Source organism: Ips typographus, linkage group LG8 (genome assembly GCF_016097725.1).
Source record: "Ips typographus isolate SLU linkage group LG8, UJ_Ityp_2.0, whole genome shotgun sequence".
In the NCBI taxonomy this organism is placed as follows: Eukaryota; Metazoa; Arthropoda; class Insecta; order Coleoptera; family Curculionidae; genus Ips; species Ips typographus.
The window spans coordinates 3,391,583-3,417,316 of NC_138429.1; the positions used below are offsets into that span (position 1 = coordinate 3,391,583).

The 25,734-nt window shown below is 34.1% G+C and overlaps 1 protein-coding gene and 1 pseudogene across 2 annotated transcripts; both read left to right on the forward strand.

Annotated features, from left to right (window-relative positions):
- Positions 1 to 280: 280 nt before the first annotated feature.
- LOC145732906 (uncharacterized) lies at positions 281 to 11,384 on the forward strand. Its single transcript, XM_081985450.1, is given in 8 exon segments — positions 281 to 367; positions 3,288 to 3,389; positions 5,223 to 5,452; positions 5,454 to 5,480; positions 6,129 to 6,257; positions 6,259 to 6,326; positions 6,379 to 6,491; positions 6,681 to 11,384. Coding segments are annotated over 7 exon segments (726 nt in total). The 5' UTR covers positions 281 to 367; positions 3,288 to 3,349; the 3' UTR covers positions 6,800 to 11,384.
- A 2,239-nt stretch (positions 11,385 to 13,623) lies between these two features.
- Positions 13,624 to 25,630, forward strand: LOC145732794 (NFX1-type zinc finger-containing protein 1-like; annotated as a pseudogene). The gene is made up of 20 exons (XR_014179058.1): positions 13,624 to 13,633; positions 14,371 to 14,796; positions 14,853 to 15,208; positions 16,001 to 16,340; positions 16,571 to 17,036; positions 17,094 to 17,396; positions 17,632 to 17,771; positions 17,944 to 18,094; positions 18,149 to 18,314; positions 18,372 to 18,530; positions 18,579 to 18,839; positions 20,303 to 20,472; positions 20,554 to 20,801; positions 20,921 to 21,235; positions 22,242 to 22,508; positions 23,044 to 23,278; positions 23,326 to 23,677; positions 23,729 to 23,965; positions 24,344 to 24,525; positions 24,842 to 25,630. The product of XR_014179058.1 is annotated as an NFX1-type zinc finger-containing protein 1-like (transcript).
- The last annotated feature ends 104 nt before the right edge of the window (positions 25,631 to 25,734 follow it).

Consider the following 25,734-nt stretch of genomic DNA (forward strand, 5'->3'; position numbering starts at 1 on the left):
TTCAAGCTATTAATATTTGCAGAAAATTATTTTCATTTGTGAGTTATGTTTACTGATCAAGCAGTGAAATCCATCACTTTTAGGTCAAAGGATAGGCACCATCACCTATTTGCTTAGTTTTAAACTCGAACAGTTAATATTTACTGTGCATAAAATTGCATTGATTTATTTGTTGAAAAGTTAATACATATTTCCGGTTTTTGTTTGACAATAAAATTTTTTATAGCAACCTATAAAATCGGAGTAGCACAATATTTACTCAGTTTATAAATTTCTTTCTAACGATCAGATGTCCAATTCTCACATTTTTAGGTTTAAAACAACTTTTCGTTCTAATTAATAAGAAACATTATTTGTCATACAAAAGGTGAGTCAAACTTATCAGGCATAATTTTTACTATTTTATTATCATAATTTCGCCCACTAGTATAACCATCATGACTCATGTAGACAAAACTGGTTGGTTTTAATGTGGCTATTTTTTCTGTAATAACTCTAAAATTCTAAAATTTCCAACAAAATAAGCCGACTTCCTGATAAACTTGTTTTGTTGTGTATGATCTAAACTGAGATAATTAGTCAGGCTTGAAATCACACAAACTGAATTTTGTAAAGCTTCAATTCAAATATTAAACGTGCAATCAGTTAAGAAAACTGGGTGACTACTGACTAAAAGCAACCGACAACAATAGTTTACATTGTGTATTTACTCCATTTACGTGACGTGAGTGCTCAAAGTTTAGAGTGTAGATTTTAAGAGAAAGAGACTGGGAATCGCGTTACAAAATTGCCACTGCTTTATAAAAGGTTCAAATTGTTGAATATCACTATTAAGTCATATTTGTCTAAATTTTGCCTATAGCATTACTAAATTCATGATGGACGTATCAAAAGAGCAAGGTCGCAGCAATATGTGGCTAAATTGTTTTTTACGGTCCTCTAAACAGCAAATTCATGTTTTTGCGGAACGGATGATGACGCCAAGCTCAAAACCAGACCAGAATGTTTTCATTGTTTTAATTAAACAAACAGAAAATCAATCCGGAATGTTTTACAAACAGGCTTCCTTGAAATTTAGTACTAAAACACATCACGGCTCAAAGTCCATTTTTGAATTCAAATAATTTCTTGTCGTAAAGCGAGTTTTGTGGTATAAATAATGTTACATAAAGACACGAGGAAATGAACTAAATTGAAAAAAATTGTTTTGCACCTCAACCATTTTTTCAGATTTTAATATACTGAGGCCGCAAACTTGCTAAAACTTCGAAAATTTCTTAACTATCCTAGAAGCTGTTGCAACATCCATTTCCCATAAAATCTGCAATAATTGTACTGAGTTGAGACCGAAGGCGCGTTAGCAGTTGATTTATGGGACTAACGCTGTTATTACTATAAAAAATAATAAAAGTATAGAAACACAATTTGAAACATGCTGGCAAAGAAACGAGAGATAGAACATTTCAATATATATGTACTACAACTTACTGATCATTTGGATATTCTAATTGTTCTTCAATTCTATCTAATATTTGAAGAACTGTGGGTTTAGTGAGTCCAAAACAAATAGTTCCTTTCATGCACTTTCTTGGAAAACCGTTTTCAAAGAAATCGAATATTTCTAATTTTCAAAAATAGGGAAAATACTAATTTTTCTGTTAATTTGAAAAGTAATTTTTAAACAAACAAAAATTCCTGTCACTCTGCTGACAATTAATTTTAGGGAGTCGTTAGGGGCTCAGAAACGACCACCCAAAATAGGTAACACCTAAAGTTAGTTAGGAATCCCTAAAACCGGTTTGTGCAAACGGGCATAATATTAACTCTCAAAGCTGTCAAAAGTCAATAATAGAGAGGGAAGTATTTGCCAAAACATTAGTTAAAATAACAGATCCTGTTTTGGTTTAATTTGTTCAGTAAATCAGACAAACTGTCACCCGAGGGTGCGGATTTTTGAAATGAGGGAAGGAGGATTATCAAGAGAAAGGTTTGTAGAATGTGACAGGAACCCACTTTTGTCAGCTGCTCTGTCACATTCTATCAACACTTCTCTTGATAACTCCGTTCCTTGATTTCGAGAATTAGGGTCCTTAGTACTGGAAAAGTTAAACTGAGTTTTTGAGAATACGATATGAATGAATTTGTTACTGTAATTCGAGTAATTTCTATTTACAGAAAACGGCAGAAAACTTTTGTGTGCCAGAACCAAACTGCGTGTAACGCTGACATTACTGTTTGATATTAAATTTCATTTTTTTTTAAATTATCTTGTATATTGTTTTAAAAAAACCAATCAATTTTGACCGCATATCGATGTTTTTGCACATTTGCCTGAACTGAACATAAAGGCATATTCAACTGAATCATTTTCTTAACTAAACTTTCCCAACTTTCAATGTATAATAATTTTAATCCCCACAAGTTTGAGAAACTTTGGGTTTGAACAAATTGTCATAGACCCTTCAACTTAATTTTCATGCGCTAGACACATTTAAAGCTGATATGAATATAACATTACATTGTCAACTGAATAATTCAACTCGCCTGAAGAAGATTGATGTTTGAGGGATTTTACAGTCACAAGTATAACTGGAATGTTGATTATTAACAATTTTATTATGTTGTTCGGCCTTGCTTCCTATAGTAGGCTTTTGGAGCGATCGCACACTTAGCGCCTAATATGTTACAACCGGACCAGAATTTTTTTTGTTCTATAAATCCAAACCATCAAGTAAACTAACCATACGTAATGTTAGTTTATTTGGAAAGTTCTTGCTTAATCGGTTTGATGGTAATAGGCACGCCCCAGTTAATTTTCATTCAAAGGCACGACCGTGTAATCTATTATTGACTTATCATGGTGTGACACCCTCCGTTGTCCCGTAAATTAATCGCACCCGGTAAGGGTATCAGTTATTAGTCGTTGTTTTCCGTGTTTCTCTTTGTTGGAAATACAATACACCGGCTCTTGATGTGTGTAATTGCCAATAGAGTAATAACGTATAAGCTGATCATCGTTGAGGCGTTTTCAGTTTGATTATCGTTTAATAGCATCAATTACCATTTAATTTTATGCATTTGATTATAAGTTTATTATAAAGCAATATTGACAAACAATCACCTGATTTTATATCCCTATTTTAATAGCAAATTACTGGATCATCTCGTTAATCGTTATGATCCAATTTCGATTTGAAACAAATGATTTAAACAACGGGATTTCCCACAACTAATCTGTTGTAATAATAACAGTTGTATGGAAGATTATTATTAAATAATTCTTTTAGAATCACACCCACACTGAACCAGTGACAACACTAAACCAACTCGGCGAGTTAAGGGTTTTAACATGTCACTACGTAGGGCAGTCAATGATCGTCCTCCAGCGCGTAAGTTAAGTGTACTCGATGTGGTGCCCTTTGTACAGTTTGTTAATGTTAATATACACGGTGTCCCAATAAGCCGAGTATGCGGCTGCTCCTCGAAAACTATACATATAGCATTACTTTGAAAAAAAAATTGGAATAAATGTAGCAACGAAAAAGTGATAAATATTCTTCAGGATTTAGAATCTTCTTGGTAGAGGGTGTTATTACAAAATTTACGCTTTGTCCTAGATATTTCGAAAAAGTGTCCTAAGTAATTTACAGCAAAAACCACCCTCTAACTCCTTGGTTCACGAGATTTGTTTTGTGGGACTTTTTGCTCCTTTTTCTGTTCCAGCTTTGAGAAAACCTCGAATGACTTACTATAACGACACTATGTATACTTTCGAGAAACAACCGCGTGCAATGCTTATTGAGACACCCTGTACAGTTGTTTGAAATCCTGAATGTATATACAGCAATTGTATAAGCATGCCCTTAAAAACCTACAAAGCGCTAAATTAAACAGTTTCTAACTATTGTGCATGCGTGTTTACTATTATGTTCTTCTTAGGGTGAACAATTCCAACAACTGTCCCATAAATCAAAATAAGGACATTTTAGTCAGTCTCTCTCCATCCTAAATTGTACTTAAACACTCTGTATTTTTGTTTTTCACGAAATCCATGCATACACACATTAATTAAACTTCCTTTGTAACTAAAATAATAAAACAATTAAATTTTTTTTACGTTATTATTTTTGGTCATTTGTTCCGAATCATGTACTACAGACGACCTTTCGGTCTTTTAATTAAAAAAATTATGTAAAATAAATACTTATCTGGTTTATTACTATAATTCTACCATCTCTCCTATCTTTCCATCTTGTAAAAGCGGAACTGTCTAGATTTAAATGCATTTTTGTTATTTGTGGTTATTACGAAACTCACTAAACTGCAAGTGACAAGTTTGAGTAATTAGTCCAAATAATCTTGAATTTTACCGTAATAATTATTTTGTTTACAGTGCCACGTTGATCGTGACTTACAGATTGTTATCTACACCAAGTTAATTTGATGAGGACTGGAAAGCTTGCAACATTTTCTTAATTAAATCCATTTAATAGTGTAATAAGGAATTGTTCGAAATTGATGGGTTTTGTGACAATATTGTACCTTATTGAGCCTTTAATTAACCACAAACAATAATACTTATTACCCTGTAACGAATTCGCTTTTGAACACACCACAAACACACACGTAAAAGAAACCAAACGAACTTCTAATCACTACCATGATAGTGGTTCTGGGTATTACTGCTGCACGTCATCAAATGGTAGTCTCGAACTGGTGTGCGCAGTGTATTACCTTGGTGACGGTCATCGAGTTCATTTAGCAGATCCGTTGATAATTCATTTATTATGATGTTGTTTGTTGTTATAAATTGGATTTTAACTTAATGGCCGGAACGCACGCCTTAAAACCGATGATTATGAATTCCTTTATGTTTCACCTATACGTTATGACATAGATAATACTCTTGGAAACGGTGTAGGTTATAAGGTTCATAACAACCTGAGAGCATTATTAGGCGGGCGTTATCATAACGCCCTTGAAACTACTTATTCCCTACTTAGGGTGCTCTTGACCATTTTTCTTTTATATTTTCTAAATTTCATCCAGCTTTTGCCATTTTTCACTCCACCACAGACGTTAGGGAGAGTATAATGTCCATTTAGTTCTCTCTACGCCCTTAGTGCATAAATAGCTAGTAAATACGCCAATTATTAATATGGTATAAACGTGAAATATTGCTTTGCAATAAACAATAAGTAAATCATAATAATTGATTGCAGGTTCGACTAATCTAGTGGGTAAATTCACTCAAAGTGTGCGAAGAATTGTACAGGACGTCAAGGATGAAGGAACGACCAGTGGGGCAACTAAAGAGGAAGTAATCGAAACTAACGAAAGGCTCAGAGCGGTTAGAATCAGAATGGATGAGTCGTATGAAACGGCCAAAAGAGCTTTAGTAGGTCTTATGACCAAGTATAACGAGAGCAACCACGTTCACATGTATTCCAGAGTATAGTTTACTGAAAACTATGATTAAGGTAGGTAATAACAGAGTTATTATTCAAGGGGGTTATCGTGTAGATTTAACAGCAAAAGTTGATTTTGAGGGAAACAAGAGTGCAAATCCCATTAAAATTTAATTGTTCCCTTTCGAATCAAATCTTGGGCTTTATGTCTATTTACTTAATTGAAAACTTTGATACGTTCCTACGACTAAAATGATTATAAGGGACTCGAATTTGCATTGGTTTGCTTAACCGAAAGCTAAAATATGGACCGGCTAATTCCGGGTACATTCTAATGACTTTTGAGCTAACCAGTTTAGGAATGGAATATACAATATAAATTTATGTGGGTAAAAATCCCTACTTTTGGAGAATGTAGTTCATGTGGATATTTGGGGAAAAACTAAAATATTTTTGAAATATGTGGTAACTTATTCATTAAAGCAACAAAAATATTTGTCTATACAGTGACATGAGCAAGATTTTTGAGGTTTCCCTAATCCTTCAAACTGTAAAATACTACTCTATGAAACTATAAAAGTAAAAAAAACATCATGCTTAAAAGCAATATACTAATTATACATGAATTATTATATCATCTAAGGTTTGCCAACACGTTGAGATGTTTTTATTTGCGAATATGTGTACTTTTTTTGGTGGAAGAGTAATCTGAATTTTTAGGATGTTATTCGGTTAGAAACTCAATACTGGACATTGGTCGACATTCCAAAGCAGGAGAAACAAGAGACAGTACCCGCTTTTGTTCTGAGAGCTTGTTCCATAATGGAAAAAACCCAAAAATCCGGTGAGGGGCGTTAAAACATCCACCAAATTAGCAGAAGAAGCCAGCGAGAAGAAGGAACGGATAGAGAGGCTAGCAAGTAAGTTGTAGTAAATACAACAATTTTAGGTTTTAACTTAATGATGTGTTTAATATGACAACGTCCCAAATAGATGCCGAGAATACTCAAATGACTAACGATCTGTATAGGCTAATAAAGAAATATTCAGGTTTAAGAAACCTGATACGTCAATTAAAGGTAAGTGTCCGATTTTATTCGTGTAGTCGTAAAGTCATTGCGGTTTCCTCTATTGTTCAATGTACACCGGCTGTTTAGCATACAAAGAATACTGAAAAAAAAAACGTCATTTATTTCCAAGTTAAACACAAAAAATGACTAATTAAAGTCGTTAATGACCTCACGTAAATTGATGCATCCGTTTCAGATCGAGTATACGAACGTTTAAACTATACTCCCATGGTGATACTTTATCCGATGTTGAAGGATATGATCAAGGACATCATGTTACATCCCGATTATATGGAAGTATGTCACGAGGTGGACGTATAGCCAAAGTCCTTTTCCTAGGGGACGCCGAAACGAAGGCAAAGCTGTCGGTATTAAAATCTCTAGAAAGGTATCTCTCTTCCCAGGTCCCAAGAAAAGTGGCAGTGACGACATTATGTGACGTCATATTGAAATTCACTCATGTCTGAAGATAGTTTTTATATAAAAAATACAACAACGAATGCAACCTTTATTCGTAATAACAATCTACAATTATAACGTCACTGCCACTAGCTTTAGGACGGACTGTATGTGTCAAGATCATTGACATTTAAAGAATGGATGGAGATGTACGGCTAAATAAAGAGATGAGAGAAATTCGAAATAGAGAAAGGGATAAAACAGGAAAATCAAAGTTTCAGCAAGTCAACTGGGTTTGTTCGACTTAAAGTTGAGAAAGCGCTGATTTGTATAGCGATGACATTTAACAGGCTGTGTGACAAGATTAAAAGAACGCCTTAAAAATAGAAGTTATACATATGCTCTAAATACATCTTACTTGCCTTTTTGCCTGTACTAGCTCCATCTTTCTATAATTGTCACACAATTGTCGATTCTCTTAATAATGTCAATGGTCGAGACTGACATCAATTTCCTTCTAGAGAATGGAGCTTACACCTTCGCAATATGTCCCGCTAGGAACTGTACAGTTTTGCAACTGAGCAACCTGAAAAAAATAAAACAACTACGCATTTTGGTCGTTGCAAGACATTTCTGAAATCCGCTACTTTTGACGCAATCTTAACCTTATAACATACGCTTTTGTATATAGAAATTCTTTGATGTGTTTTTACTTTAGCTATACTAAAAAAATGTATAAGTAACTTGTGCCATTTATAAGGAATATTAATTAAGATATCAAAAAAGGTGGCCAAACTATCTAAACAGAATATAAACCATATCACTACACTACGATAATCGTAAAATTATTTCAACCAAATCTAGTTCTATATGATAATAAAGTAATCTCCATATTCTAAATCGAAACTTCTTCCATTAAAAACAGGTTAATTATAACAATATTGTTTACACTTTTTTAAAATACTTACAAACCAATATTTGATAATAGAGTAAGTACTTTGTGATATAGTTTCTTAAATACTTTGTGATATTCCTATGTATATTGCCTGAAACCCTTTAAATTCATATTAAACAAATGTTGTTATTTCTTCAAATTTTATTTAGCGTTATTAAACTAAATAATAAATAAGAGACCCACCCCCTTTTAAAATCAAAAAAATGAATGGCACACTTTATCCCTATTATAAATGTTAGTGATCCAATTTATTGTACATATTTTCGACATATTATATCTGTAATACTTTTAGGCACTGTTATTGAATACACGCGGTACAGTAATAATAAGCAAATTGTTAGTAATTTATCAAATGTGATGTATTTTATAGTCGACAAGTAGGTACATAACAAAGATTTGAAATTACTTTCCAAACAATTTGATTTTTAATTTTTCATTTTATTATAGTAATAAAAGCACCGTACCGTATTTTTCTCCAATACATCTGATATACAATTATAATTATAAATTCTGTTTTAATTTCACTTTCTTAATATTTAACGCGTTAAATGACAGAAAGATACATTATGAACAATATAAATATTGTTCTGATGCAACATCATTGCTTGTGCAGGTGCAGTGAAACTAAATCTAAAAAGTTAGGCTAGAACCGAGTTCAAAAAATTAGAGACACTTTATGTACTCTTTGTCCCAAGAAAAGTGGCAGTGACGCCATTTACTATTGTCGACTTGAACATCACTTAAAAGACTTTATATTTGTTGAACCAGACATCCAACAAGGTGCGTTGTGGTAAAAATTTCAGAATGCTAACTAGAGGCGTTCCTGAGATATTCAAGACAAAAAACTTATAGAGTCAATTTGACGACCCTTAGAGGCCTTAGCCTTGCCCGAATAACGTCACATGATAGCCCCATATTTAATAGCTTTCTTAAGTCATATGGTGCCCTATACGGAATGTTTCAATTGCACAATGAAAAAGTGCAACACAATTTTGACTAAAATTTAGGATTTTTGGGCTTTCTTTACTGACAGCAGTCATGTTGGATTTTGCTCAACCAAAGTGACTTTTTTTACTAATTTTAAACTGGGAAACACAAATCTGACGTTCGTTTAGCTCTAACTGACACATTGTCAAAGTTCTGAACGTACATTGCGACAGTCCTAAACATTCACAAATTTATAGTCAAATTTTTACCCTTTGAGAATGCAGGTGAAAAAACACGCATGTCTGGAATTAAATCACAAGTTTTAACCTACAAATGCTTTGAAAATTAATGTGTTCAGAAGTGACTGATGATCAATTGGGATGACATCTGGAAACTGTTTCTTTTCGTACTCCAAAAAAAGCAGAACATTTAGAACTAGCATTTGGACTTGCTCATTGTAGCGCATCATTTTTATACCTTTGATATTTGTTTATATCAAAGTGACAGTAAATGTCAACGTTTTTTAATTTGACAGGATGACAAAATTAATAACGTGCCTTTTTTGTTAAAATTGTTTATTTCACATGTTTGATATGCGAGAAACAAAGATGTAAAAGATGACGTCATTCTCAAAGGTAAAAATCCGACTATAAAATTTCGTATTTTTTCACAGTTTGCATGTAATAGAAAATGACAATTATTACGTCACTTGCCACTAGCCCTGGGACATTTTTTTTTGGTAAAAATTAGTACACTTAACCGGTGGGTTAACAAGTCAGTATTATAGTTGATATTGTGCGTGTTGTGAAAATGCATCAAATATAAAGTTTTGTAATGTATAACAATGTATTGTAGAGTATATAAAACATTAATATGCAATCACTGCCAAAAAAACGCAATTGGGTGTAAAAATTGTTGTGGCGGATTGTTAACTTTATTTTTTTTATCTCAAAATGTATTAGTTCTCATCACAATAATTTTCTTCCTGGCTTAACTAACTGTCTAGAATATTCACTATTAATGATTTACACAACAAGCGCACTGACTATACTGAGCTAATCATTATGAGACACCCGTTATCAGAAAGTAGGTTGATAAATTCACACAAAACTAACTTTCTCCACTTACTGTTCTCCTGATCAGATTTGTTTAAAATCAAAATGTATAAATTGTAAAAAAACACTGTTCAGTTTTGGCTTCTATTCAGATATCTTCAGAGCATCAGATATCTCGGTAACGATTTTTCTTAAAATCTTGTCACATATGTCAACCATATGCTCTTGTATTATATAGCTGAAACGAGTGGTACTGTTGCAGTTACCAAAATACTAATTGGTGGTACTACTTTCACCACAACAAACCGGTACGATTTTGCATTGTCGTTCTCTTTGTTGTTCTGTTCGCCTGATAGAATTTGTTTAACTTGGAATATTCGACAATTCTGTGCAATCTATGGACGAAGCAATTTAGTAGGTACTGTACGATATAATACAAGGTGTCTCAAAAAACAAAACATTTCTTCTATACACTCTATTTTCTTCTAACTTTGAATCTTGGTTGACATTTGACTATGTACTATACAAATTATCTAATCGCACTTGTTTGCCGCAAACATAAAGGGTCAAAGTACTTTCTAATGTTTCTAACGGTTAACATTCTATATTGCCATTATGCTCTTCTACTCGGTTCTGTTTTCCTGGTTGAATTTGTTAATATTAAACTACGTCCTAGATTGTACCAACTGTATAGTTAAAACTGAACCGTATTGTTGAAACCAATAAGAAAGCTACATTTTTTAATCCAACCAGTAGTACAATGAGAAAATATTCTTTTAAATGGTGACTGTAATAATATATCCTATACTATAATTTTTCTTGTAAGTTGTTCATTATATACTTACCTTATTGCTAAAATAATTTCTTATTATTGTATATTGTATAGGTAAATTATTTGTCGATTAATAATACAATATACTAATTTTTTACTGTACAGTTATGACCATAGCAATATTTAGACCTGTAAAGGCAATTTTGAAGCTAACTATATTTAAGCCAATCATCAATAATGTAATAAACAATACGCATATAGTAATTAAATAATATTATATTGTGTTAAAATTCTTACAGGGTTTACGACTAACTAATTATTTTCAATAAATTATTTAGTTTTAAGAACATTATTTGTATTAAAAATTTGCAACAATATCATCAGGCAGAGTATAACCAGTATTATTTATATTTAATCAGGGTGAAGGACCAAATAATATGTTTTAAATTCTAATAACATTGTTGATTCTTCACTACTTGATTATATTAGTTTGTAAGCTTTTGACAAAAAACCGTTTAAATTTATTCTTTCAAAAATATACACAAGTGTATTTTTACAGCAAAATTACACTACATTTCTAATTTTTATTTACGGCATTTATGCCGTTTAAAGGGAACAATAATTAGTTTAAATTATATGTTTTGGTCTAAAATTAAAATTTTTTGAATAATTATGTTGTCAAAAGTTTTCAGTATCCATAAAACAGCTAAGTATATCGATTAATTAAGCAGCTTTGTATTGTAAATGTTACAAAAGAAAATATTGCTTACAAAATAAAGATATATATTGGGAAAAACTATCCTGGTTATATTGTTCTACCACAAAGTTACTATTTGTATTAATTTTAAAGTAATATTACATCAATAATGTTTGGGCTAGGAAATAAGAGTGTGGCTGCACTGCGTTGTCGGGGAAATCCCGATAGGGTGGCAAAAAAAATACACACCACACCCTTTAAAGTCATTGGTTTGTGTAATTGGGTTCTACAGTGCGTTCCGCTTTAGCGTACTATTTCTATACTCCACACAAGATGGCAGAAGTACGATTTTTGTTGAAAAAGCTGCAATTACTTATTTCAACCATCGTCATAATTTTCTTTATATCATGTTTGAAATAATTATTTAATAGTTTGCGGCAGTCGTATTCAACGCAAGACGGACGTAGGAATCCCGGTCTGTCAATACTGTTTGAGTTTAGTGTGAACCGGTCTTTATATTATCATTTCCGATTCACGTGACTGATGTATAGCGGGGATACACTGCGGTCACACGATTTACATTAAACATAACCAACTTTTTTGTTTATAATTTCATTTTCTAAGTGAATTACTGTATTAAAGTGTATTACTGAAACTGAATTACCACTGCGTGGACTGATTGTGCTTATCTTCGCCATTTTACTATCACTTATCACTTTCTAGGGCTTTTTTCTAGTCGTTTACACTTTAGACCGGATTTTGAACTGAGGTAAGATTAGTCATTACAGTCTTTTCCTAAACATATAACTGTGAGACCCCTTCAAATAGTATAGTTCAGTCTTTTTTGGTAGCACTCCTGTATAAAAGTCAAAACCCCCATATCATATCTATTTAGGGCTTATCATTGTCACTTTGATAAAGTTTTTTATTAATTACTATTTCTGATAAACTCTAATAATACTCCTGTAGTTGCTATGTTAGTGTCTGCACTGCCTGCATTTTTTTAATGTTTTGAGTATCAATTTTAGGCCTGTGGCGTTTAATTGTCTTAATGAGCTTTGAGTGGACATTCTGCTGTAAGTACTCCTAAAAGTCTTAAATACTAAGTTTCTTTGTTTTCTATAAACAAATTAAATGGCTTTGTTTTGTTTGATAACTTAAACTAATTCCTTGCTGTTTGCATGCATCATCATTTATAATTAAACCTTAAGGTTAGTTTAAAAGTAAAAAAAAATTAGACCCTCAAGTTCAAAAAAATTCATTTACCAAAACAGTTCTGTAACAGGCTAGTGCCTTATGCCTGTTTCTCCAACACTTCCAAGTCAATTTAAGTACAACTTAAGCTAAGTTGAAATTTGAATGTGACAGATCAAGTGCAAAATAACACAGTCCAAAACTTGCATAAGCTGTCGTTAAACTCAAGGGACATCAAACAAACATTTTAAGACAAAAACAACAATCCCTAAAACTCCTAAAAGTATTATCTTTCCCAGTTTATTACTTTCCAATAAAAGTTGTTTTATTAGTGGTACTAATAATTAAAAATCACTAAAGTATTACATGTTTTATTACTGGTGTTTTTTATTCAGTTAAGGTGGTTTTGTTGCACAATGGAAGATGGCAGGGGGCATAGAGGTGGAGCAAGAGAAAATTGGAGAAGGAGAAACAGGTCACCAGCACAAGAAATGTGGGTAAAATTTTAATTTTTGTTGACAGTCTAATATAATTTCAAAAACTGTGTCTATATTCAGACCCCATGGGTTTTTGTGTTTGTTGTAATAAGATTTTTCAATTTGTCAATATAAATCACTTATAAGGTTTAAGAATTTGTTATACTAGGACGCCGTGGAAACATAGGACGTAATGAAAGAGGTAGACCTCCAAACAGAGGTTTAGGCCCACAAAATCGAAGGGAACAGTCCCAAACAGATGAAGAGAATACCAACCGAAAACGACAGCGAGGAGATCGTCCGCCCCGGAAAATTGGTTACCAATTCGTGAAACAGTTAACTGATAGTGAAGATATTGAGAAGATCATATTGGATCTATCTAATGATCGAAACGGATTTCGTAGCTTATTGGAAAGCGAAATTAAAGAGGACGTAATTGTGTTGGTGGTACACTTGTATGGAGAATTTGCCAATCTTCATTTCAGCAAAATAAGATTTTTTTTGATAACTACAGTGTTAGACAGTCGATTTATGGAAAAGTTGACTTTTTATATCACATCGCTTTTAACCCAGGTGAGATTATTTGATCTCTTTCTTTAATGACCTGAAACTAACCTCTTCTTTTTAACTTGTCTCAGAATTTAACATTGTATATGATACTTAGCTAGAGATGGCTCAAGGTAATTTTCTCCACAAAGAATTTACGGAAAATAGTGAATTACTCAGAATCGGTGAAAGTTACGAAAAATTTAAAAGAGAGTAAAATGTTTGTAAAGAACTGCTAAAATCATCCCTGGAAGTTTATACTGTAATTCCAGACCATAAATTTAATGGTTAAATTGTAATTTACTAGTAAATTGGCAAGTTTTCCTGTTTTCGCTGAATTTCACTTTACCTTACCGGTAAGCAACTGGCCACGGTAAAATTACGCCCATTACTTTCCGGTTATTGGTGAGTGAGCTTTGATTGTTATGACAGCTGTCACGTGATGCAAGCACAGTATTAAAATGTCCCTCAACGTCCTAATTGTCAAATTTGGCTCCATAGAGCTTTAAACTTCCAGTGTAAATCCTGAAATTAGCAACTATTTAAAATTTTCTAGTGTCAGTTCACTGGTGAATGGGTTTTTGACAGTTCTAACAGCTGTCACGTGACGTAAGAAAGTATAGAAGTGTTCCTTAGCATTAAAACTGTAAAATTTGGTTCTATGGAGCTGTAAAGGTTACAGTTAAGTTCCTCCAAGAAACATTTACTTGGCATTCTATAATTTCCAAAAAGTTCCATTGCCTGAATTGTTGCTTTTCTTTGAATTCCTCTGATATTCCTTAAATTGAGTTGGCATTTTTATTCTATACTTAGCCCAAAAATAATAATGTTAACTAATGGAGCCAGTTTCTTTTAGAGTGACCATGACAAGAAATATACACACACTTTTGGAACAATCCGGATGAGTTTTGGAATAATTTGTTGTGCATATGCAAAAACGTGCGGGAACTAATACCGAGCCGATGCGAAACGGTTTTTAAAATTGTTTGACAACCCTAGATGTTTACATGAAACTTATAGAAGATAAACATTCTATTCATATTGCCGACGAGATTAAAAATCAAACCAAAGATTCTCTAGAAATAATACAGAAAACCATTGATGATTTGCAAGTAAAAAAAGCTGTGAAAGAGAAACGTGTAGTTGAGGAAGATGAGGAACCTCCGGATGATTTTCGTCTAATCCCGATTATTCCTAGTGTTCGTGAAGTTTTGGATAACACAAGACCCTTCCTAAGAAAGAACATAATAGACCGACCCTTTAGAGATGTGGAGCAGTATTTGGATATACAGTTCAGGTAGATTTTCTAAAAATTGTTGTGTTATTTGTTTGTAATGAAAATTTTATTAAAAGGTTATTGAGAGAGGATTTTATGTTGCCACTTCGTAAAGGAATCCAAGTATATCTTGATAATCAGTCCAAACCAAAAGAGGATCGCAAAAAAAATGGACGATATAAAAATTTACTCACAGTTGTGTTCATCAGTGCCGAAGTAGCAAACGAATGTCATTCGTATAAAATTATGTACGATTGTGCCCAGAAAAAAGCGTTCTTTTAACTATGAAAATTCTAAAAGATTTATGTTTGGTTCTTTAGTCTGTTTTACTTGTGATAACTTTGCGAGTCTGCTTTTTGGAAAAATTGTTAATAGAGACGTTAAGGAGTTGGAAAAAGGATATCTTACTGTTGGTTTTCAAGAGGAAGTCGAAGTGAGTAGTGTACATACAGTGCGTTTTTTTTAACGCGCAACATAGGATTTTACGTGTTAAATTTTTAAGCCCATGTTAGACCATTTTATTTTGGAACTGCAAGTCTATAACTTGACGGGTGTGTCTTTAGTACCCTGAAGCTTAACTAAGTCTACCAATTTGGTCTAAAAAGTGATTAAAACTGGAAAAAAATCATTTGTTTTCGAAAAGATTTTATCGTTCCATACTCCCTGTATGCATTGTTGTTCCTTGTTGTTTTTATACTGGCAGGGCAGGTAGCAGGAAAAGTGACATATTTTGACTGCATCACGACCCGACATCTTTTGAAACGTCAAAAGGGTATTTTATGATTGTTTGGAATACTGTTTGGCTTCAAACGGAGGTCACTTTGAACAATTCACTTATAAAAATACTTCTTTTGTTCTTAACTTTCTTGATATAAAGTTAATGATCATCCTGTTTTACTTTCTACGCCAAATTTTACCTGCTACCTGCCGTGCCAGTATCAAAAACAACAAAGAATAACAATGCATACAGGGAGTATGAAACGATAAAACCTTTTCGAAAAAAGATGATTTTTTGCAAGCTTTTTAACACTTTTTAGGCCGAATTGGTAAACTTACTTAAGCTTCAGGGTACGAAACAGCCACCCGTCAAGTTTTATACTTGTAGTTCCGAAATAACATGGTCTAACATGGGCTTAAAAATTTAACACGTGAAATCCTATGTTGCGCGTTAAAAAAAACGCACTGTATATTAGAATTTATGAAACAATTAAACGTGTATTATTAGATAAACTGGAAAGCATACTACGTGATGGTTGAATCCAGCGTGTACTTCGAGCCGTATTTCCATGTTTTGAATGTGTACAACAAATGAGTATCGAAAATTTTCCGATGGAAAGATATATTATCAAGACTGAGACCACATTAAATCGACCAAGATATTTAAGGAAGCCACCACCCCTTAATTATAACATAAATGGTTTAGTAGTTCCGGTTTTGAATTTACAGCTAATGAACAGGAGGTTTTACGGCCTGAATGATTCACAATCGAAAGCTTTTAAAGCTGCTTTAACCGATGAGTTTAGCATTATACAAGGTCCGCCTGGAACGGGAGAAAACGTTTTTGGGTAAGTTTTTTTAAAAATTAACCGACCTCTGTGTGTGAAGTTTAAAATTGCATTACTGGGAGTCACGTGACTGCTTTAATAATTTTTAAAAACTCAACTTTATTTTGACAGCTTTAATTCGACGTCCCAGACAATTTTCCAGTTGAAAACTGTATTTATTACGGTCACAGAACTTACTATTTTGATTTTTGACTTACAATCAGTAACCGTGTGTATTTTTTTGTTGATAGGTTTAAAAATAGCGCACACGCTGCTTGAAAATGCGAATGCCTGGTACAAACACACTCCCATGCTGGTCATTTGCTACACTAATCACGCTCTCGATCAATTTCTCGAAGGGCTTTTACCCATCACTAAGAACTTGTTACGAGTGGGCAGTCAGTCTAAAAACGAGGAATTGCAAAAGTATAACTTGAGAGAGCGGAGAAGAGTGGTCGATGTCGAGCTACCTGCTGCTGTCTTTCAAAGAAAACGGGAGGTCAACGATTTGATAGCACAAGTGAAAGTCTGGACGCAATTTTAAATTTAATTGAAGCCAACGAGAGCATTGTGGCTTTCAGCAGTTTTAGGAGTTTAGTGAAAGATTATGAGAACTCCTGGTTTAGCGGAGCACACAAAGCACATATTGAAGCGTGGTTGATGGAAGGCAAATACGGAGAACCGTTGAACGTTTTGCGTCAAAGGGAGGCTATTCGTGTAAGTGTTACTTGCTTACTTTGTTACTTATTTACTATAAATTACCGTATAATTTAGGTTGCCAAGGAAGCGGAAAACTTAAATGCTGGTGGCAACGGAAATGCGGCCGATGATGGACCATTAATGGATGTCGATGAGCGTTTAGAAGAAGAGTGGATCGACGATTTGTTTAACAATATTCGAGTTACTACTTTATCAACGCTATTAACCAAAAAAGAGTTAGAAGAAAAATTAACGTTGTTGCGAAACGACATAGAAAATTTAGTGAATAGGCAGGATCTGGACCTGGAAACAATGATCCAGCAAGAAAAGATTGAAAATGAAATTTATGATACTGAAACTGAATTACAATATCTCACAGTAAGCAAAAAAGATACGCACAGGGTGGATCAAATTGTGTATATGGGCATGAAAATTTTAAAATCATCCAGGAACCTAACGATAAGAAGACAGAAAACTATGGAAAACCAATGAAGACAAAATTTTTAATTATTTAGTTGACCTTATATTTCCAGAGATAAAAATAAATCATAGTTCCCCAATTTGGTCCATTCTATATTATATACAATACAGTATTTTGATAATAATATTCTAGGACCGACTTGACACTTATAAAGATCCCAGAAATCGACGCAGGCCCAATCATGTTGATTTGCAAAATCCATTCAGAATGCATTACGAGGACAGATGGCGTCTTTATTATTATTGGCTGGATCAATATGTATTGCAGTTAAGGTAAGGGGTGATTAATGCCCGTTTTCCCGGTATTGGTGGACGAATATGACAGTTCAAACAACCCTTATCTAATGGTCTTTAAACCCAACTTGGCGAGTGTCAGGGAAACGTACATAAAACCATTACACACATTTTTAAGATAGTAACTTATACTTGATATTTTGGACTATAGGCACAAAAAAAAGCAATGCAGTAAGTCGTTTCGTGATGTCTATCGAGTGTACAATGAAATGCGTGACATAGGTGACGCTCAAGTAATGAAAACACATTTAGTAGTGGGAATGACCACGACAGGCGCTGCTCGTTTGCAGACAACTATCCAGGTTTTTCTAGTCTCAACATTTATAATTAGCCTTGAGTAACTTTTCAATTTAAAGGCTTTACGCAGTCCAATTGTGATTGTTGAAGAGGCTGCTGAAGTTTTGGAATCTCACATTGTGGCCTCTTTGTCCAACGACTGTCAACACTTAATATTAATTGGGGATCACTTGCAACTGAAGCCTGGAGCTGCTTCTTACCGGATTGAAACCACCTATAAGTTGGGTGCGTTTACATTTTGCGGGAAAAAAGTGATTTAACTCATATAATACGTCATTTTAGGAATTAGCTTATTCGAGAGAATGGTACGCAATAATATTATGTGTCACACTTTAAATGTTCAGCATAGAATGAGACCCGAAATTTCGCGATTAATTAAACCTCACATTTATCCAGACTTATTAGACCACGAAAGCACGATGGATAGATCTCCAATATTAGGTTTTGAGGAGCATTTTAAATTTTCTTTTTCTATACGTTGATTTTTAGGTATTGACAAACCGTTATATTTCATCAATCATCAGGAAAAGGAGGAACAATGTCAAGATGCTAGCAAGAAAAATGTTCACGAATCCCAGTTTCTGATTGCTCTCGCAAGACATTTGGTGTTAAATGACTATAAACCAGAGCAGATTACCATTTTAGTTGCATATTTGGGACAATTTTTTGAAATGCGACGCGAAAAAAATTTACCGCAAAACAGACTGTTACTTCAAGATGTACGAATTTCCGTTCTCGATAATTATCAAGGTAAGTATCATATGTTGTAAATTTACCTAGTTTCTGTTCACTGACGTTTGGCCATTTTGAAAGTGTCAGAAACCTTAAAATGCTTCTGACAACCTTCTAAAAATTGTCAGAGGCCTGCAGGACCGTTTTAAATGCCCAACGACCTCTAAATGCTACCGAGAACTTTCTGAAAAGTTGCAGAGCCCTCTACTACTGTCTTAAACTTTCCCAGAACTGTTTTAAATTGCCAGAGGCCACTAGGACAATTTTGAAAGTTCTATAGACCTCGAAGTGCTAGTGAGAACCTTCTAAAAAGTGACAGAAACTTCTACAAGTGTCTTGAACCTTCCCAGAGTGGTTTTAAATTGTCAGAAGCTTCTACAACCGCTTTGAATGTGCCCAAGATTGCTAAATTCTACTGTGAACTTTCTGAAAAGTTCCAGAGTCCTCTACAACTGTCTGAAACTTTCCCAGAACTGTTTTAAATTGCCAGAGGCCTCTAGAACCATCTTGAAAGATTTATACACCTCTAAATGCTATTGGGAATCTTCTAAAACGTGCCAGAGGCCTCTACAAGTGTCTTAGACCTTCCCAGAGTGGTTTTAAACTGTCAGAAGCTTCTACAATCATTTCAATGTGCCAAGATTGCTAAATGCTACTGAGAACTTTGTGAAAGTTCACAGTCATCTACAACTGTCTTAAACTATTCCAAACTGTTTTAAATTGCCACAGGCTTCTAGAATCATCTTGAAAGTTTTATAGATCTCTAAGTGCTATTGAGAACCTTCTAAAACAGTGCAAGAGGCCTCTTAAACCTTCCCAGACTTGTATAAAATTTACCGTTTTTTAAGAGACCGTTTAGAATGAGCCAAAGACATCTAAATGCTACTGCTGATAATCTTCTAAAAAGTGCAATAAGTCTTCCCAGATCTTTTTAAATTGCCAAAGGCCTCTTTTAGAGTGATGTTGAAATTGCCAGAGGAGTATACAAGTGTTCTAAAGGCTAATTTTTTCCTTAAGTGTTCAATGACTGTGACATTTTGCACATGACCTATCACACTCAAAGCATATTTTAGCGTAAGTGGGACTTAAGGCGCTTTTAAATTAATAATTGATAAAATGGTTTTAAATTGTCAGAGGTTTCTAAATACGACTGAACACCTTCTAAAAATTGCCAGAAGCCGCTGCAAGTGTACACCTTTTAATAATAATTGTTAGTTATTGGTATAAGTATAAACATTGATTGGTTGGTCATTTACTATATAATTTATTGTAGCCGCTATAACTAAAAAACTAATAAAAAACTATAATTATATATTATACATCAATATCACATTTAATCACCGCCGTACGTTTTTTGTTGGTGATTGTGACGCGTCAGAAGTCACTGAACAGACTATACTAACTTGGGTACATATTTATTATATTAGTATGGTTTCGTGAATCCTTTTTAACGCTATTTCAATTATTCGATACAATTTTAGGTGAAGAATCGGACATCATACTTCTGTCGCTGGTTAGAAGTAACGATGCCAACAGGGCTGGGTTTCTGAAGATTCAAAACAGAGTGTGCGTAGCATTATCTAGGGCTCGCGATGGTTTTTATATTATGGGAAATATGAACTTATTGTTGAAATGCGATAGTGAAAATCAGGTATGTAAACTTTCCACTTTCAACAATAATTAGTATTGCTTACTAAGCAGAAATGAATTGTAAACGTTTTAATTTAATAAGATATGGGAAAAAGTGAACACCGTCTTGACAGAGCAAAATGCCATTGGCACTCATTTGGCTCTAAGGTGTCAAATTCATCGCCACAAAATCAACCTAGTGGCAAAATCCGAAGACTTTAGTAGATTTAGTGAGGGTGGTTGCGACGTTCTTTGTGAGGCTCTTCTCCGTTGTGGCCACAATTGCAAAAGTCTGTGTCATATACGTAACCGAAATCACGAAGAATACAAATGTACTGAAAATTGCACCAGGTAAACTGTAGTTTGAGTTTTTTATGCTTTGCTAGTAAAACAAATCTGACCACTACCATCTTTTGTTTAGTTTAGTTTAACAATCGCCTGGGTGTAGTATAACAAACAATTTTCTTTAGATTGCTTTGCAACGATGATGCTCACGTTTGCCGCAAATTTTGTTATGAGACTTGTGGCCCTTGCACTTATATAGTCCGGAGGCATTTAGAGAAGTGCGGACATGACGTGGACGTTGAATGCCACGTCAATATGAACACTTACAAATGCGTGGTAAAGGTATCCACGACCCTGCCGTGTAATCATAAACGACCAAACCTTGTCACGCCGACCCGGAAACGTTTCGCTGTCCGTTTCCTTGCGATACTCGCGTGGAACCTTGTGGTCATGCGTGCGTTCGACAATGTCATATTCGGCAGGATCCTGATCATTTACAAGTAAGTCAATTTTTACAAAAACTGATTTGTTTTGTAATATTTGGAATAAATAACTTTGTACATATTTATTTATATAAATCTGATAATAGTGTTTGTATAATAATAGAAACACGTACAGCTTCCACGATGTTTCAATATGTTTTCTGAAAAAACCAAGTCACTGAAGTGTTACCAATGAGCTTGGTTTTTTTTAATGGTAAATGCAGATATACTAGAATACCTATATGAACTACAAAAAAAAAAAATTATTTCCCCACACATTCTTGCTGAAATTGTTTTCAAAAATAGAAAGTAACCACTAACGCCACCATTGAAATCCTTTTTTATACATTAGAGTTAGTCTTCGCTAGCTAACATTTTTAACTATTACTAAACAGTTTCACTGTTGTTATACAAGGAAAATTAATGAAAATGTGCAATGCAAAAATAACGTTCTTACTTGACAAGTTATTAGTATTGAAAAACACATAAACTTTAAACACAACGCCACATTTGTTACTTGTCAAAGGAGTGACATTTCACATTAAATTTGTCGTGTTTGTTTATGAGTTTTGCTTAGAAAATATCTGGTACATTTGAAACAATAGAGAGAGATATCTAAAAATAAAATAGGTCCTGCACTAAAAGCCATGTTAATCTAGGTTCTGGACAGTTAAGAAAGTGAAAATTCCACTCAATCACTATCGTAGTAAAGTAAGTAAAAGCACTTTAAAAACAGGTAAAATACCTAAAAACAGAGGGCAAGTAACAACCATTTTTATTAATGATTATTCTCTACACAGCACATGCAAATTGAAATATGTAGTCGTTTAATTTTAAAAGTTTTTACGAAACACAAAAGAAGATGTTTTAGCTTCAAAACTATTAAAAACGTATTACAATTAGGTTTGTAAAAAAAATTTATTGACTTAAATGAATATAATCAGAAATATGATATTTAAGTCGTATTATGGCTTGCTTTTTACTTGGTTGTACAAAAGGCACTTAATTATGCACTTTTTTGTAGTACCACTGCCGGGAACCCTGCGCAAAACCGAAAGTTGGGTGTCAAAATGAAGAAGAAAAACACATTTGCCGTAAATTTTGCCACCAAGGCTGTGAGGAATGCTTGGTTGAGGTTCACAAGTTTCGTTCTTGTACTCATCGACACACGATTGCGTGCAATGTAGATGTTGAGACGATTAAATGTGAAAAACCCTGCAAACAGCGTTTAGCATGCGGTCATCCATGTAAAAAGAAATGTTTTGAAAAATGTGAACCTTGTAACATGCTGGTAAGTTTATTATATAGGGTGTTAGTAGCAGCACTTTCACGAACGTCTTCATGACCATAAATAATGGTAGTTTATTATACAGAGTGTTTCATAATATATGCACAGTATATGGTAGAGCTCTTCCGAAAATAGGAAAAAAGTTTCTATCAACTTATTTCTAAAATGGTGCATTTTAGAGATATTCAAAAAACAGCATTTGTAAGCATTTTCTACTCATAATAAATATGTTTTATGCGGTTTTTTTTCATGACGCTATTACGCTATTGGAAAAAGTAAGATTTTGAGACCCAGACCCATTTGAACCATCAATGTTTTCTATACAAAAAAGGTGTGCTCAAGCAATTAGATCCTTGTTTCTATTAAGAACCACACCCCAAGAACCTACCTACATTTGTTAATGTATTTATTACTTCTTTATTATCAAAATGCACAAACAAAACAAAAAAATTAAAGTCTCCATTCTGTTTACAACAATAATTAAGATGGTTCTTACTACTTATGAATTGTGATGTGAACAAACACTTTGTTTATTTAGGTGGATAAAGAAATTCCAGAATGCAATCATGTTGCTCAAATAGCATGTCACAAAACTCCAACCAAACTTGACTGCACTTTGAAGAAATGTCCGAGAAAATTACCCTGTGGACATAATTGCAAAGAAGCGTGCAGAGATGTGTGTACCACCAAATGTGTCGAAATTGCTGACTGCGATTTGGTGACACCGTGCGGACATAAAATCAACCGAGTCTTGTGCTATTTGAATAACACTAGTGCGTTTCTTGTTTCGTAATATTCGAATTTTACAGTATATTTTCAGGTAACTCGCAAAAACTACTGAAACACTGTACTCATCCTTGCGGTGTTGAGTTGAAGTGCGGTCACAAATGTACGGGAACATGCGGCGAATGCATGCAATCGAGAATTCACAAAAGATGCTCGGAGAAATGTGGCGTGCCGCTCGTGTGCAATCACGAGTGTTTGATACCGTGCCGAGAGTCGTGCAAGCCGTGCACTAGGCCTTGCGAAATACGTTGCAAACACAGTAACTGTAAAAAGAAGTGCGGTGAGCCGTGTACTCATTGCAGAGAAAACTGTCCAAGACAATGCAGACATGTAAAATGTAAGAAGAAATGCGGCGAAATTTGTAACGTTGGACCTTGCATAGAAAGGTAAGTTAGCTCGTTCTTACACTTGCAATATTAATATGATCAATAATATAGGTGCGTTAAAAAGCTGAAGTGCGGACACAGTTGCGTCGGGTTTTGCGGCGACCCATGCCCTCCATTATGTCGTGAATGCGACAAAGAAACTCTCACCGAAATTCTCTTTGGAACTGAAGAGGACGACGATGCCATATTCGTTTATCTCAAGGATTGCAAACACGTTCTGGAGCATACCGGATTGGAAGAGTGGCTAAATCAAGGCGAGAATAAAATCGAGTTTAAAGTTTGTCCCAAGTAAGTATGGAATCATAGCATTAATCACAAAGGAATCAAATATTTTTATTATTGAAATTTGAACAAGCGTAAGGACCGCATAAGTTTAGAGGTCTGACATTTTTACCACAAACGTACCTCATTGGATATCTGGTTCAAAAGAAAGCTTTTTAATATACACAAAATATCTAAGAAAATCTTCAGAACAAATTTAATAACATATCAATGTAACTTCACAGTTAATGTCGCCACTGCCACTTCTCCTGGGACATAGATAGCAAACTATAGTTATTTTTGGACGTAGAATACTCGGTTATAGTTTGCATATTAAAACCGAAAACACCCTGTATAATCTACTATTTTAAAACATTTGCATAAGGTGATCTTACATTATTTTAGGTGTAAAACTACTATTACAACTACCGAGAGGTACAGCGATTATACTAAAAGAGCGCTTAACGATGTTATTCTCGCTAAACGGCTATCTTTTGGCCCAAAACACGAGAATGAAGATGAACGTAAAAAGTTGTTCCAGGAAGTAATTGAACTACAAAACACGTGTCAGTTGTATTCCACAAAAGGTGCGTGTGTCATTATATCCACATGTTGCTTAAATAAGAGTGGTCGGAGCTTTTTTGAGAAAGTGGTTTGTCCAAAACAACCTGCAGTAAAAGTGGATAGATTTATTAATAACAACAGTGTTGTACGGAGCATTTTTCCGCTTAAATGGGACAGTTACAGCAGTTCCATGAGTGTGTAATTGCTTCTAACATTATCAAAATTCAATGACACCGGTATAACTGAATATAAGGCAGTAAAAAAGTTTCAACCACTTTTATTTATCAGTTACTGTTGAAATTGCTGATGGGCTATATAAAAATCTTTTTTGTTTTTCAGTATTCAATATTTTAATGGTGGTCTTCGACGCTTTATGGAACCGGTTGAGTTCGGTTCGAAATAAACGCACACAGTCGATAAACAAAATAGAGCTGAACGCTATAAAATCTAAAATCCAGACTCTGACCAGTATTGTACAATGTTTCAAAGTTTGGACGAAATCCCCCTCCTACCTTAAATCTTTAGATGATTTCGAGGAGTATTTGTTTGTGCTAAGAGACGTTTTAATGCGCTCAGAAGATCACGTTACCAATCAGGAAATTGACGATATGCAACTTGAAATAAAACGACTGCACCGTATTGTTCAGTTTAAGCAAATTGTATATTCAAATAGCTTTAGCTACGCGCAAAGCAAAAAACCAGAAACTATACAGATGCGTCAGACGATCGAACTGAAATTATTAGCAAACTGTCGTTATTCTGACGCCGATGATAATCTGATCGAGAATGAGTTGAGAAATATGAGCCAAAAAATTGGTTTGGTGCTGAACATAACACAGCAAGAAAAAATTGAGATTGTACAGGCCATAGGTATGTCTAAAGGACACTGGTTCAAGTGTCCTAACGGACACCCTTACGCCATAGGCGAATGCGGAGGAGCTATGGAAGTAGCAAAATGCTTTTGTGGTGAAGCAATAGGTGGTTCCAATCATCATTTGTTGCAAACCAATCGATTTGCAGGTGAGATGGATGGAGCTGACCGTCATGCTTGGCCAGGTGGTTTGCATTAGTTTAGTTTAAATATTTGTTTAATATATGTTATCTTCAGTAAACTATTTTCATTTGTTAGTTATCTGGCTTTATTTTTTCGACTAAAAATTCCATAAAGCCAAACATGATATTTTATAGCATTAAATTGCGTTCTGAGGAGGTCCCTAGGAATAATAAGTAAA